The sequence below is a fragment of the Gekko japonicus genome, unplaced genomic scaffold (genome assembly GCF_001447785.1).
Source record: "Gekko japonicus isolate JY-2015 unplaced genomic scaffold, Gekko_japonicus_V1.1 scaffold1004, whole genome shotgun sequence".
Lineage (NCBI taxonomy): Eukaryota > Metazoa > Chordata > Lepidosauria > Squamata > Gekkonidae > Gekko > Gekko japonicus.
Window position 1 is genome coordinate 1 of NW_015161430.1, and position 14,537 is coordinate 14,537.

The 14,537-nt window shown below is 46.7% G+C and overlaps 1 protein-coding gene across 1 annotated transcript; it reads left to right on the top strand.

The window, feature by feature from the left end:
• Positions 1 to 763: 763 nt before the first annotated feature.
• Positions 764 to 13,394, top strand: LOC107125532 (protein FAM83A-like; the record flags this gene model as incomplete). The annotated part of the gene is made up of 3 exons (XM_015428953.1): positions 764 to 931; positions 5,785 to 5,909; positions 12,842 to 13,394. Coding segments are annotated over 3 exons (846 nt in total), but the record flags the coding sequence as incomplete, so codon positions are not given.
• Positions 13,395 to 14,537: the final 1,143 nt, after the last annotated feature.

The window sequence follows — 14,537 nt, forward strand, 5'->3', positions numbered from 1 at the left end:
TTGAGCCAGGTGTATATCGATGTAAGGGTCACCCTTGCTTCTGTCCTTATCAGTCCTGATTCCAGATCTACTTAAGGATAATGCAAACTGGTGGACCACCCTCTTGGCCCCAGGATTTACTTATACTCTTGGATTAACAATAGACTTTTATAATTGTGTAGCTTGTTTGGGATTGCTATATGATGTAATGTTTACGTAACTTTTAAAATCCATTAAAAAGCATTTTTAAAAGGTTGTTGTCAGCATGACTAAAATAAGGACACGTGAAGGGTTTTCAGCGTGCCGAAAGGTCTGTCATGACGCTGATCCTAGGGCCGTCGACTCCCTGTTTCTCAGAGCTGAAGGTTTCTATTCCTTTTTTTAAAAAAACCAAACTTTTAAATTAAATTTTTCAGAATTTCAAAGTTTATACAACAGCCTATTTTTCATAATAGTATAAAAGTATAATGTCTGTTATAGATCAGACCAAGCAGGGTTTATTCCCAATAGGGACCTCAGGTAGACAGTACCAGAAAGACCATCAACATAATCCAACACAGTAAAAAATAAAAACATTAAATCATCATTAATTTTATCTATTGATCTTGGAAAGGCCTTTGATAGTGTGAGCATCTCTTCCTTTAAATTGCTGATTAACCAGATGGATTTTGGGGATAAATCTCGTAAAGCTATTGATTCATTATACACATCGCCCAGAGCACAGGTTCAGGTAAAATATTTCCATTCCTGATGCTCTATTTCTGCTCCGCCTGTTCCCTCCCAGGTATTGGCTATTTTGATGGATGTGTTCAGTGATGCCGAGATCTTCTGCGATGTCTTAGAAGCAGCGAACAAGCGGAGGGTCTTTGTCTACCTGCTACTGGACCACAGTAACCTCAAGCTCTTCACCGAGATGTGCAACAAACTACATGTCTCGGAGGATCACTTCAAGGTACCCTTGACCATTGCAAACTCCCGGCTGCTTGTCCTCCGTACATGTTCCCTTGAAGCACAACATGATCTTTTGTCTGGATCTTTTCAGGCGGGGAAAGGGTTAATCTCCGTACTGAACTCTACAATGCGTCTGGAGGAGGGGGCAAATTGGGGATGCTGTTCAAAGGAGGCAAATGCTGGGCTATTGGATGTTTTCCTATTGGAGCAAGGGAATTTTTTTCCCCCTCAGTAGAGGTGGTAATGTGCCTCAAGCCAATCCAGATACGGACAAGAATCATTTTTATCTGTTTTGCAATACATATTCTTTTTATTATTCTTCATTGCCTTGGATGCTATAGTGGGAAGGACAGAGGATACTGCGCTAATAAAAATTTGGCTTGTATTTAGGATGAATAAAAAAGGTAAAGGTTCCCTTGCTCGAAAGCCAGTCGAATCCGACTCTAGGGTTGCGGTGCTCATTTCCGTTTCAAAGCCGAAGAGCCAGCGCTGTCCGAAGACGTTTCCGTGGTCATGTGGCCGGCATGACTAAACACCAAGGCGAACGGAACGCTGTTACCTTCCCACCGAAGTGGTACCTATTTATCTACTTGCAATTTCTTGCTTTCGAACTGCTAGGTTGGCAGGAGCTGGAACTAGAGACGGGAGCTCACTCCATCATGCAACACCCGGGTCTCGAACTGCTGAACTACTGACCTTCCACAGCCTGCAGTTCAGCGTCTTAACCACTTGAGCCACCGCAGCTCCATTTAGGATGAATAGCTAGGGCCAATCACTGCCCTGACCTGAGTGGCTCAGGTTAGCCCAGTCTCATCAGATCTAAGCAGGGTCAGTCCAGGTTAGGACTTGGATAGGAGACCACCAAGGAAGTCCAGGGTCGCTACACAGAGGCAGGCAATGGCAAACTACCTCCGAAGGTCCCTTGCCTTGAAGACCCTATGGGGTCACCATAAATCTGTTGCAACTTGCTAACACTACACACACAAAGGGCCAATAACTCTTTTCTTAGGAATCTCTATTAGTTACCAGTGCACTGTGACATAGTAGTTAGAGTGTTGGACTAGGATCCGGGAGAACAAGGTTGTAATCCACACTCTGCCCGTGGAAGTTCACCAAGGGACCTTGGCCAGTCTTCCCTCTAAGCTGAGTTAATGCCAGTTTGGTGTGGAGAGCCAGTTTGGTGTAGTGGTTAAGTGCGCGGACTCTAATCTGGGAGAACCGGGTTTGATTCCCCACTCCTCCACTTGCTCCTGCTGATGTGACCTTGGGTCAGTCACAAGCTCCGGCACAGCTGTCCTTGAAAAAGAGCAGTTTGTGTCAGAGTTCTCTCAGCCCCACCCACCTCACAGGGTGTCTGTTGTGGGGAGGGGAAGGGAAAGGAGTTTGTAAGCCGCTCTGAGACTCCAAGTGAAGGGCAGCGTATAAATCCAATCTCTTCTTCTTCTTCTTCTAGTGTGAGCTAGGCCATGGTTTTTTAGCCTCCGGCTCACACATTTTTTGTCTTCGCCAGGGCTCTAGTCGGGGGGGAGCTCTCAGGTACGGAGCTCCGGAAGAGAACCTCTAGGGGGCGGGGCGGTCACGTGGTGAAGCCCCGCCCCCTTCTTTACCCCGCCCTCTGCTTCGATCCTCATTCCGTTTGGGAATGAGGATGAAGCAGGAGGGTAAGTAGCCGGGCCTTCTGACACACTTCCGGTGATGTCAGGGGGTGTGGCCTTCTGTCACTTCCGGTGATGTCAGGGGGCGTGGCATATGCAAATAAGTTATGCTAATGAGTTATGCTAATGAGCTCCGGCAGCTCTTTTTCTACAACAAGACCCCTGGTCTTCGCTCAGGAAGGACGGCTCCAGAGCAAACTAATGTAAGCAGCAGCCAAATCGCTCGTTCACGACTTTCATGCCAGTAGCTCACAAAGTGGAATTTTTGCTCCCAAGACTCCACAGTTTAGGGGGAGCGTTGGCCACGGCCAGTTTTGCACTCTCAGCCTAACCTACCTCACAGGGTTGTTGTCAGGAGAAAATGGAGGATAGGAAAATGCTGTATGCTACTCGGGGGGTCCCCACAGGGGAGAAAGGCAGGTTATAAATGAAGTCAATGAATCAATAACAAGTCTTTCGAAGCGGGTGCGGGAGCAATGAAAACTGTATATGATTTTAGAGACAGAAAGCCTAAGTAAGGGCAGAAGGACTCTGATAAATGGCTCTTTGAAATAAGGAAGATGCTCAGAAAGTTCTCTCATAATAACTAATTTACTAATATAGAACAATGTGAAAAACAAGAACTCTACAAGTATATTGTTTTACTAACTCTTTTAATACTAATATTAAGGTTAACATAAAGGGGGTCTCCCACTCTTGGGTTTTTAGTTAGTATGGGTTTCTTTCCTTTATCCATAGTTGTAGTCCCCCTTCCTATATTTTTCTTTGTAGTTTGTCGTCTTATGGAAAAAATAAAAATACCCCTCCGGGGATTTAAAAAAAAAACAACAACGAGTCTTTCCTCGCTGGGGATGTTAAGCCTTTAGGGCAAGGGTCTGCAGCCTATGGCCTTTAGAACCAAATGTGGCTCCTTAAAAAAACCCAAATGAAATCTGTTGGAGTGGTAGGTGGGATGCTAGAATAACCCGTTTGTGAAGGGCATGGGAGGCAAAGATTTGTACGGGACCAAAGGGCTGTTTAGGGAAGTTATACAGGTGAACGATTGCCAGTAATCTGAGTTTGAACCACGTGCGGCTTAATGCCACTGCACTAAGATAATCACAGCCTCCTCCTGCGTATATTTATTACTTCTTGTGAGACCATGCATGTTCCACTTCCATGCAACGACCAGCATTTTTTAAACTTCTGAGTCTGGTTCATTACCACCATCATTATACAATGCTCATATTACTGTGCTTCGAAAACCTGGCAAAGAAAGACCATACTCAGCGTGCAAATTTTCGACCTAATCCTTTGACTAATGTAGATGCTAAGATATGAATGAGTGTTCTTGCTTCCAGATTGCAAAGGGTTGTTACAACTTTGGTACATGAAGACCACGTAGGATTTATATGAGATTAGGCAAGGTTCTGATCATCTTAGGCTGGTTTGATTGTTTTAAATAGGAGGAGATCTGATCAAGTTGCTGTTCTCTCACTTGATGCTGAAAAGGCTTTGGACAAAATATACTGGAAATGTACATTTGTTACGTTGACTACATTTGGTTTTCCTTAATTTTTAAAATGGACGAGGATACTCTGTTTTTCTCCCAGATCCAGGGTGCTGACTAATGGCACATTTCTCAAGCCATTCCTCTTGAAAGGGGTACTAGACAGGGTTGCCCTCTTTGTCCTCTGATTTTTGATCTACATCTGGAACCTCGGGCTTGTGCCATCAGACAAAATGATAACGTTCATGGCTTTGTAGTTTGGTGTAGTGGTTAAGTGCACGGACTCTAATCTGGGAGAACCGGGTTTGATTCCCCACTCCTCCACTTGCACCTGGCTGGATGACCTTGGGCAAGCTGTAGTTCTGATAAGAGCTGTTCTTGAAAAAGAGCAGTTTCTGTCAAGAGCGCTCTCAGCCCCACCTACCTCACAGGGTGTCTGTTGTGGGGAGGGGAAGGGAAAGGTGTTTGTAAGCCCCTCTGAGACACCTTTGGGTAGTAAAGGGCAGGGTATAAATCCAATCTCCTCTCCTCCTCTTCTTCTAATTCTTTGGAATGTAAAATTATTCTTTATACAGATGATCCTTTATTGTTTATTTCTGAACCTCTGTCTTCCATTCCTGCATTAATTAATATGATTAATACCTTTGGAGACTTGTCTGGCTATTTGATTAACTGGACAAAATCTGAGATGGTGCCATTGGGAGACAATATATCAGAGTGTATTCGCTCATGGACATTTTTGATGGTGCCCAGATGCCATTACTTAACTTGGAATGTTGATTCCTAGAGATGTTATGCATATGATTATGCTAAATGTCAACAAGCTGATTGCTGACATATCTTTGGATTGGGACAAATGGGCAACCTTAAACTTGCCTTTATGGGGCAAATACACTTAAAATCAATGTTATACCTCAAATTATATATGTGTTATGTGCAATTCCTTTTTATATACCTTGTAGATATATTGGTGAAATTTAGAATGTCACAAAGCTGGCTATGCCTCCTGAGGCACAGAGTGATCTCCTCTTGAATATGGTGACTGGTAGCCCAGTTTAAGAATCTTTTCAACCTTTAATCAACATTGATTGAATCTTGATGATGTAAAACTGATTTTGGTGGTATAAAATGAGGAAACACACACTTATGAATTCATCTCTGAAGGAGACATCCGAAACAAAGTTTTATCCGGAACCTTCATAAAAGTATCATTTCATATCATATTGTACAGTACATATTGTTCACTGTTTGGAAATGGTGTTTGCATTATATACAGTATATACGCTGTATACTAGTTGAGGGACTTGTTTTGATATTTTGATCTGTAAAAGAGATTCTTTATCATCCCACATGGGAACATACACTCTGACATATTCTCAGTCTTGGCACTCGGGATGTGACCCTGCCCAAAAACTAGCACAGAGCTAGCCAAAATGCAGTTTCCCATGGATGTTCTCCCATCCTATATCCAAATCAGCTTCCCACTGGATGAGAGGGCTGAGGTTGTAGTGGCAGCCAGGGACATAACTCTGAAACCAACACTTTCAAATGGGCTGCTTCTTCCGCCCAGCCACCTGCACCCATACACTAATAATTCTCAGATTCAGAGGGAAGGATTGATAGCGGCAGCCAGGAAAGTATCAGCATGCAAGTGGTGTTTACAAGCATCAGCATAACAGAAGATTATTTCACGTTCTTTACTTTTGACAGAATATTTCCGTGCGAAGCGTTACCGGAGAAGTTTATTGTGCTAAATCAGGCCGGAAATTCTCAGGGCAAATCCAAGAAAAATTCATCATCTCAGACTGGAGATATGTTCTGTCTGGTTCATACAGGTAAGACCACCTGACACGTTTTTTTTTTAAACAGAGTTCAGTTCAAGATGGTCTCTTGAGATAAAATACAAGTACTAAGTGCACTTTGCACCTGACAAGAACAGCAGTTGTTCTCCAGTGAGCAGACGAAGGCAACATCCTCCGGACTGCCGAAGTGTCCTTTCTTGGACATGGAAAAAGCACTGGCAAAGCGACAAGCAGTTCTGCAACACATCCTGATTTGGGGACTGCACTCTCGGTCCTTTATATTTTAAAGTGGCGTCAGCAGAACTCTCCGTTTGCCCTTCCGAGCCAAGGAGCAGCACTGCATCCTACGCCAGAAAAAGTATCACGGGGGAACCTTCTGCTTCGCTCTCCTGGTTTTCAGGGCCTGCAGAGAGCCCGGAAGAACAGGTGCAGAGAACAGGAAGGGGCAGAAGGAGGAAGTGGGAGGGAAGCAGCAGCAGCAGTGGGAGAATAACGTTGGGTAGCAGGATGTTTCACTCAGCTACCCACCGGGCTGGAATAATTAGATTTGTGAACATTTTGCATAAACAGGAGGCCAGCAAGCACTGTGCAGCATTAAGAAAAGAAGGCTGCATTGAGCAGTGTATAGTGTACGGGGTGGGGTGGGGACCCAAGGAACATCTATGAAGCTGCCCTGTTCTGAGTCAGACCGTTGGTCTATCAAGGTCAGTGTTGTCTACTCAGACTGGCCTTCCGGAGTCTCAGGCAGAGGGCTTTCAAATCAACCTACTCCCTGAGCCTTTAATTTGCAGGTGCCAGGGAACTGAACCTAGGACCTTCTGCATGCAAAGCAAATGCTGTGCCACTGAGCCACAGCCCCTCCCCCCAGGGCTATTTTTGGGCAGGAACGCACAGGAACAGAGTTCCGGCTGGCTCCTGAGTTGTCCACGCCCAGCAGGAGCTCATTAGCATAAAAGGCCACACCCAACAGCAGAAACTCATTAGGACTGGCTACATTAGGGGTGTGTGGCCTAACATGCAAAGGAGTTCCTGCTACAAAAAAAGCCCTGGGTTTTGACAACAAACAAGGTAAACAGAATAAGAAGCAAAAGGTGGGTGTGGCTGGATGAGCACACTTCTGGTAACATGGGGGCGTGGCCTAATATGCTAATGGGCTGTCCTATCAGGGGTATGGCCTATTATGCTAATGAGTTCCTGCTGGGCTTCTTCTACAAAAAAAGCCCTGCCCTCCCCAATGGTTAGTGCAGAGGTGTCGAACTCACTTGTCACGAGGACAGGATCTGACACAAATGTTACTTTGACAGGTCAGGCCATGTGTGCCGTAAAATGTAATACCAGGTATCAGAGATATACAGTTTATAAAGAGCACAGGCAAACCCAATTAAAGATATTATTTTTTTACTCAAAATACAAACACAAAAGCGCCAATAAATGTATTTAATCATATGCAGGATTGGGTTTTTTCCAAGGCATACCATAAAAGAAGGAATACCAAGGCCGTATTAACCCGTGACCGGGCCCCTGGGCTTTCAGGTGTTTCAGGGCCCCTCTGGCACTTCCGTCTTTCACCCCACTACAGCTGACAGCCTGACCCTGGTACGATAGATACTAGACCGCAGTACATAGCCCTACATCCATTTTGAGGGTCTCCTGAAGAATACTATTCACTATTTTTTAATATATTTTTATTGCACGAGTAGAACTCTTCAGGAAAGCACATTTTGGGGGTATAATCGTTCAGTACGGTAATATTTTGAAGTGAATAAATTTTTTATCATTTATTAAAAATATATAATTTATGGATAATTGTTTTAATATAAGAGACAATTTGTTTCACTGCAATAAGGAAGCAGTTAATTGTCTTATTAGTAGAGGTCATATATTACAGGCTGTCTATGAAAAGAAAATAACAGTGCCTCAGCAAAAAAATAAATAAATAAAAATGATGGGCCTCTAGTCCCTGCAGGGCCCCTCGGCTTCAGCTTAGTCAGCCTTATGGATAACACAGCCCTGGGGAGTACCTTACATTTCCATACATACCATTTGCTTGCGAGCCGGGTAAGAGCCCTGGATGGACCAGTTCTGGCCCACGCACCTTATGTTTGACACCCCTGGGTCAGACAAACATGTTAATGCCCGTTAATTCCATTGGGACAGAAATGCCTGTCTCTCTCTCTCTCCTTCGGGATTCAATCAAAAGGTTCGACCTGTCAGCCAGTCATACAAACTCTACTATAGGGCCAAGAGGGTGGATACTCCAAAGAACGGGTTTTGATTCCCCAGAGCAGCAAACTAGCAGTTCATGAAGGTAGTGATTTTTACTACAAAGATTGGGGGAAGGGGGGAGATGGAGAACTGGATTTTGCCATCACAGGTGCTAAAATATACTTGGGTACAGTCAGGGGTAATTTCGTAAAAAAAGAGGTGCAGGAGCTCATTAGCACAACTCATTTGCATATGCCACACCCCGTGACATCACTGGAAGTGTGTCAGAAGGCAACACCCACCGCTCAGGCTCCACTGGACTGGTTTTTATTGCTAGCTATTGGGGGGGGGGAGCGTGCAGATCTGTCCTCGCAGAGGAGGGAGAGCTTGTACCTGAATAAAACTTAGTCTTAAAGGTGCCACTGGACTGTTTTGGACCAGGGGGCTGGGGGGGGGAACTCTGCAACTTACCTGGCTGCTTCTTGCTCTGACTGAGGGCTGCTGGGAGCAGGGGGTGGGGCTTGTTGCATGTGCCCGCCCCCTGAGCGCTTTACTGCCGGAGCTCCGCTCCTGTGCACTCCTGCAGGAAATGACCCCTGGGTACAGTTCTGAGTCATTCACCCTCACAGAAGGTCTCCCCTTCCCTGTGAGCTCCTGTTCTATGTGTGCATTCTGACAGGAAGGTAGCAAGCCTCTCGCAGAGACACGGGACTGCCTCCTCGGGAAGGGGGTAGGGTTGCCAATCCCCAGTTGGGGGTGGGGGAATCCCCGGGTTGGAGCCCCTCCCCCCACTTCAGGGCTATCAGAAAGCAGGGTGGGGAATGGCCTCTGGGTGCTCTATTATACCCTATGGAGTCCGGACCCCAAAGGGTATAATGGAGAATCGATCCGTGGGTATCTGGGACTCTGGGAGGCTGGTTTTTTTTAGTTAGAGGTACCAAATTTTCAGCATAGCTGTTGGTGCCTCTCCTCAAAACAACCTCCAAGTTTCAAAAAGATTGGACCATAGAGTCCAATTCTATGAGCCCCCAAGGAAGGTGCCCCCATACTCCATTATTTCCAATGGAGGGAAGGCATTTAAAAGGAACATGGGCCCTTTAAATGTGACAGCCAGCTCACTCGGAACTCACTTCAGAGTTCAATTGCACTTCTTCCCTCTCCTCCCCCAAGTTTCTTGGCAAGTCCCCCGCCGGCTTGTCAGCCTCACCTGGCAACCCTCAGAGGGGGTCAGGTTATTCTGCAGCATCAGTCACTGGCAGTGACTGAATCAATCGTCCCCAGTTAAAAGATATGTCAGAGGCTGTATCCATGTACTGAGCTATTGGCCACAGTAATCATTAGGAACTGCATTTTCCTGAGTGGACAAGACACTCCAGAAGGCGTGCAATTGCCGTAGCACAATGATAGTGCCGTACCCAGTGGTGTAGACACACCCTGAATTACCCGCTTCCAGCAGAAGAGGGTGGGAGGGAGGAAGCTAGGCTGGAGCAGAGCAGCATGCAGAGATACAGCAGGTAACCTCCTCAGTGGGCAGGTTCTTTGAGCTCACAGGAGTATTTATTTAAGCTAGGAAGGTCCTTGCAGCCTGTGAGCAGTTCTTTCACTGTGCAAAATCTGGAAAGGAACGACAGAGTAAAATGATAGACCTGCGCAATTCTGCACAGAACAAACTCTCTCGACATTGAAATGCAGGGCTGGAGGAACACACAGCCTGCAGGTGCAAGCCAGACTTCAGCTGAGCAAATTTGACATGCTTTTCATGAGCTGATGGTTGTTGCCTATGCAGCTGGCGCTAAAGGGGGAATTGGACTAAAACATATCGAAATGCATAGCAAGAATTCACTGCCAGGGACGGCCTTCTGGGCCTGTCATGCTCTGACCAGTGCCCACAAACCAAAGCTTGCTCAGTTTGGGCTACACCTGGCGTCTGCTTGTCAGACTCAATGAACTCCCATGGCACAAAGTTCTTGACAGGTATTGCAGCAGCCGTGTTGCAGCAGCTCCAGGTAGCTGTCTGGTCCTAGGTTGTGAGAGGGAATGTTAGGGTGTAGACTTTCCAATTTCCCGGGAGGGGGGGGCTGGGGCTGGGCCAGAGGCATTGCTTTGCTAGGAGCAAGGGTGGCTCCTGGGGGAGGCTGAGCACCTTCCTGAAAATTTCGGCGGGGGCTGAAGCCCCGCCGCCCCCACGAAGATTACGCCTGAGTAAGAGTTAACTCAGACAGGAAAATCTATCAGCTCAGCAGTTCATTTGCAAGACCAGCGGCCTTGCAGTGCCAACCAAATAGCTCTCCTACCGCCTAAGCATTCTGTAATACCAGGACAGGCAGCAAGCCAGAGAGATCTAGCAAAGTTGGCCGTAGTCCATGAAAGCAAAGCAGACAGCCAGCACATTCCTCAATACAAAAGGCAACCCTTTTCGGAGCCAGACTTGAGGTTATGTTGGGAGATCTGTGGAAGAGCAGAGGGCTTTGAGGAAGCTTAAAAGGGTGGTGTGGGGGTGTTGCATGAAGGGAGGAGAGCATTGTTCCCTCTAAGCTGAGTTAGTGTGAGCCAGCTCACAGTTTTTTAGCCTCCAGCTCACACATTTTTTGTCTTAGCTCAGGAAGGAGGGCTCCAGAGCAAACTAATTCATGCAGCAGCCAAATCGCTTGCTCACAACTTTAATGCCAGCAGCTCACGAAGCAGAATTTTTGCTCACAAGACTCCACAGCTTAGAGGGAACATTGGAGGAGAGTGTTAATTTTTTCCTCCCATGTGTTTTTTGAAGATGCACATCCCACCCCCAAGTGATTTCATGGAGGAAGCAGACAGGCTGTCTAGATCAGGGGTCCCTAACCTTTTTGAGCTTGCAGGCACCTTTGGAGTTCTGGCACACCATGGTAGGCACAGACACAAAACGGCTGCCGCAACATAGCCGCTGCAAAAGACGTAGCTACTGAAGATCCTTGTGCTGTGGTGGAAGCTGGTGCCAAACTACTATTTTAAAAAATCTGCACAGCCAATCAAATCTCCAGTGGCCAATCAGGAGCCTTTGTGGGCAAAGGCCCCCCTCGCCCCAGCCACTTTCTAAAAATAATTGGTGGGCAAGAGGAAAGGTGTTAATGGGAGCCATGCCCCCCCCCCCCAGGCACCATGTTGGGGACCAGTGGTCTAGATGTTTTCCAACAGGGAGCAAACAGCAATTGTGGAGATAGGGGCATTTGAACTGGCACAACCCCCTGGCACCTGTGCGTCCTCTAATACGATGGATGGTGTCGTATGCAAACAAATGTCTCTCTGTTATTGACAACACTGGGCAGTTTCTAGAGCAACTAGAAAGCTAGGAATCAGACATTAAAATGGAAACACTCGACAAAGTGGGGGAGCATTTCAGTTTCCAGGGACATTCAGTAACAGACTTGAAGGCTGCAGTACTTCGGCGGAAAATAGTCAGAGGAGGACTCCAGAGAGAAGCCGCTGAGTTGACATTCACAGGCAAGATCTGATACGATCAGATGGGGACTCAGTAGGGACTTGGGATTGTTTAGCTCATTAAAAACACCAATTGTTCCTGTTCGGATTCACCCTGCCTTCCCGTCGCCTGTGTTGTCATGTAATGTCAACTGCCTTATCTTGATAAACTGGTCCTACATATGACTTTTTGTAGCCGCTCCACCACCACCCTTCTGCTGTTTGTCACCCTATGTATGTCTGTCGACCGAATGTAACATTTCACGCATCTGACGAAGTGGGTTCTTGCTCACGATGGCTTATACCGCAGTAAATGTGTCAGTCTTTTAGCTGCTGGTGGTGGAAAGTGCTCTCAAGTCACAGATGACTCATGGTGACCCTTAGTGGGGTTTCCAAGGCAAGAGATGGTCAGAGGTGGTTCGCCATTGCCTGCCTCTGCGTAGCAACCCTGGACTTCCTTGGTGGTCTCCCGTCCAAACACGAAGCGGGGCTGACCCCTGCTTAGCTTCCGAGATCCAACGAGATGGGTCTAGCCTGGTGGGCCCTCAAGATCAGGCTGTCTTTTAAGTGCCACGAGACTTTTCGTTCTTTTGCCTGCAGCAGACTAACAGAGCACTTGCTCTCTCGAATGGCAAGAATCACGTTTAGGGAGTGGTAAACATGACAAAATATGCAGCAGTGTGGATTCCTTGAAACAAACATCCTGGATTCACTCCAGGAAGATTTCTATCAGAAACGGAGTTTGCTTTGGGCTGGACATATCTCTTTCACACCCATTTTTGCTTTCCCCCCAGTACATGTGTTTCAGCTTGAAAATAACTGGGGGTATTAAGCAACAGTTGGAAACACCCCGTGCCTTATTCAGAGCTAAGTTTTGCCAAAACGTGGAATCCCCCTTGTAAAGTATTGAGTTCACACCCCTCCGACCTGAAAACGGGCCATAACTGTGGGCGGGGAGCTGAATATTGATTTTCTCTTCCGAGTAAATACGATGTGCCGTGGGGATGGGGGTGAGGAGCAAGGGCCCGAAGCACTCCTCAAGAGGATTTGCAGATCCTTTCCCTGGATATCTACCTTTCCTTAAACAAGCAAAAAGAAAAAGTACCCCTTGTTTTTACTTGTAGAGATAACAAAAAAAAATTTAGCAGACAACATATTGGGCAATGCAGTTAAAAAAAAAAAAAGTGGCAAAGGCCCACTCATTGGCAGGAAGCAGGAGACCTCGGTGAGATGAAATAAACTGGTGGGCACTTATTTCATAATCAAACTTATTACACTTTTGACCCACATTTCTCTCTTCTTCCTGCTAGCTTCACGTGGCTATGCGGCCAGGTCCATCGCAACTTCCTCTCCAAGTTCACCGGCCAAGTGGTGGAGCTGTTTGATGAGGAGTTCCGTCACCTCTACGCCACGTCTAAGCCCGTGGCCGGGCTGAGGCCCCCATCACACACCACGCCCGTCTTGCTCAACAAGACCACGGCGGCTACCCAGGGCAGCCTCACCAGCAGCAGCAACCGAGGAAGAACCCACACCCGGTCGGATCTGTGCAGCAGCGGGTCAAACCACAGCTCCTCGCCACCCAAGCAGCCTCCCAGGTCTCCCGCTTACAACGGGCCCCCACTTTCCCCTCCTCCGCTCAACAGAGCCCACCCTTTCCAGGGCTACACCACGTTCAAGACAACCCCGCCGCCGAGCGGCGTCCAGGTCAACTACTACCAGCGACAGTACATCACCGATTCACCGGTGGCCCTTTACAACAATGTGAACCTCTACAGGTCCATGAGGATCTGGCCGGAGGACGGCAACAGGGCTCCGCTGAACCCAGTCTGGAGGTGTCTTCAGAAAGCAAACTTGATAAGATGACTGAGGAGGAGGGGTCTGTTATCTTTTATGATAATAAAGTGCCGCTAAGTCACACTCACAGCCAACCTATGGCAACCCTCCATGGGGTTTCCAAGGCAAGAGACGAGACGAGGTGGTTTGCCATTGCGTGCCTCTGCCAAGCAACCCTGGACTTCCCATCCAAATGCTAACCAGGGCCAACCCTGCTTGGCTTCCAGGCTCTGATAAGCTTATACCAGGGGGCGGAATCTAAGTAAGGCAGGAGGGGAAAAACATATTGCAGGAGTCTTCTGGGTGGCTCTCAGTGTCTCTTGTGAGCAGCCCCAAAGGGCTCTTTTTGTAGCAGGTACTCATTTGCATATTAAGCGACACACCCCTAATGTAGCCAATCCTCCAAGAGCTTACAGTAGCTCCATTAAGAAGAGCTCTGTAAGCTCTTGGAGGATTGGCTACATTAGGGGGTGTGGCCTAATATGCAAAGGAGTTCCTGCTACAAATAGAGCCCTCAGCTATTGAGCATTTCTATTTTTTATTATTATTTTTTCCCCTCAAAAAGAAAGTGGGATACAAAAGGGGGGAAAGGGGGTAGGGGAAAACACAGATTCATCAAATTTATCAAATATTGTGGGTTGTTACATACAACCAGTAAAATCAGATGTATTTGTAAGAATACATATAGAAGCAGACAATAAAACATCAGTATTACAGTGTTTTGGGATGGGTTCTCTCTTTAAAAGACTAAACAAGAACTTTCCTAATGTTAACGATAATCTGTTAACAGTAAGAGAGATTGCATCTTTGGCAGCTGAGCAAACTTCTGTGCTAAGATTAAATCATTGTTAAAACCTGAATATTGTCTTAATATTCAGTTTGGTGTCGTGGTTAAGTGCGCAGACTCTAATCTGGGAGAACTGGGTTTGATTCCCCACGCCTCCACTTGCACCTGGCTGGACGACCTTGGGTAAGCCATAGTTCAGACAAGAGCTGTTCTTGAAAAAGAGCAGTTTCTGTCAAGAGCTCTCTCAGCCCACCTACCTCACAGGGTGTCTGTTGTGGGGAGGAGAAGGGAAAGGAGTTTGTAAGCCGCTCTGAGACTTCGAGTAAAGGGCAGGGTATAAATCCAATCTCTTCTTCTTCTTAATCATTTTTCAAAATCTAAGTTTT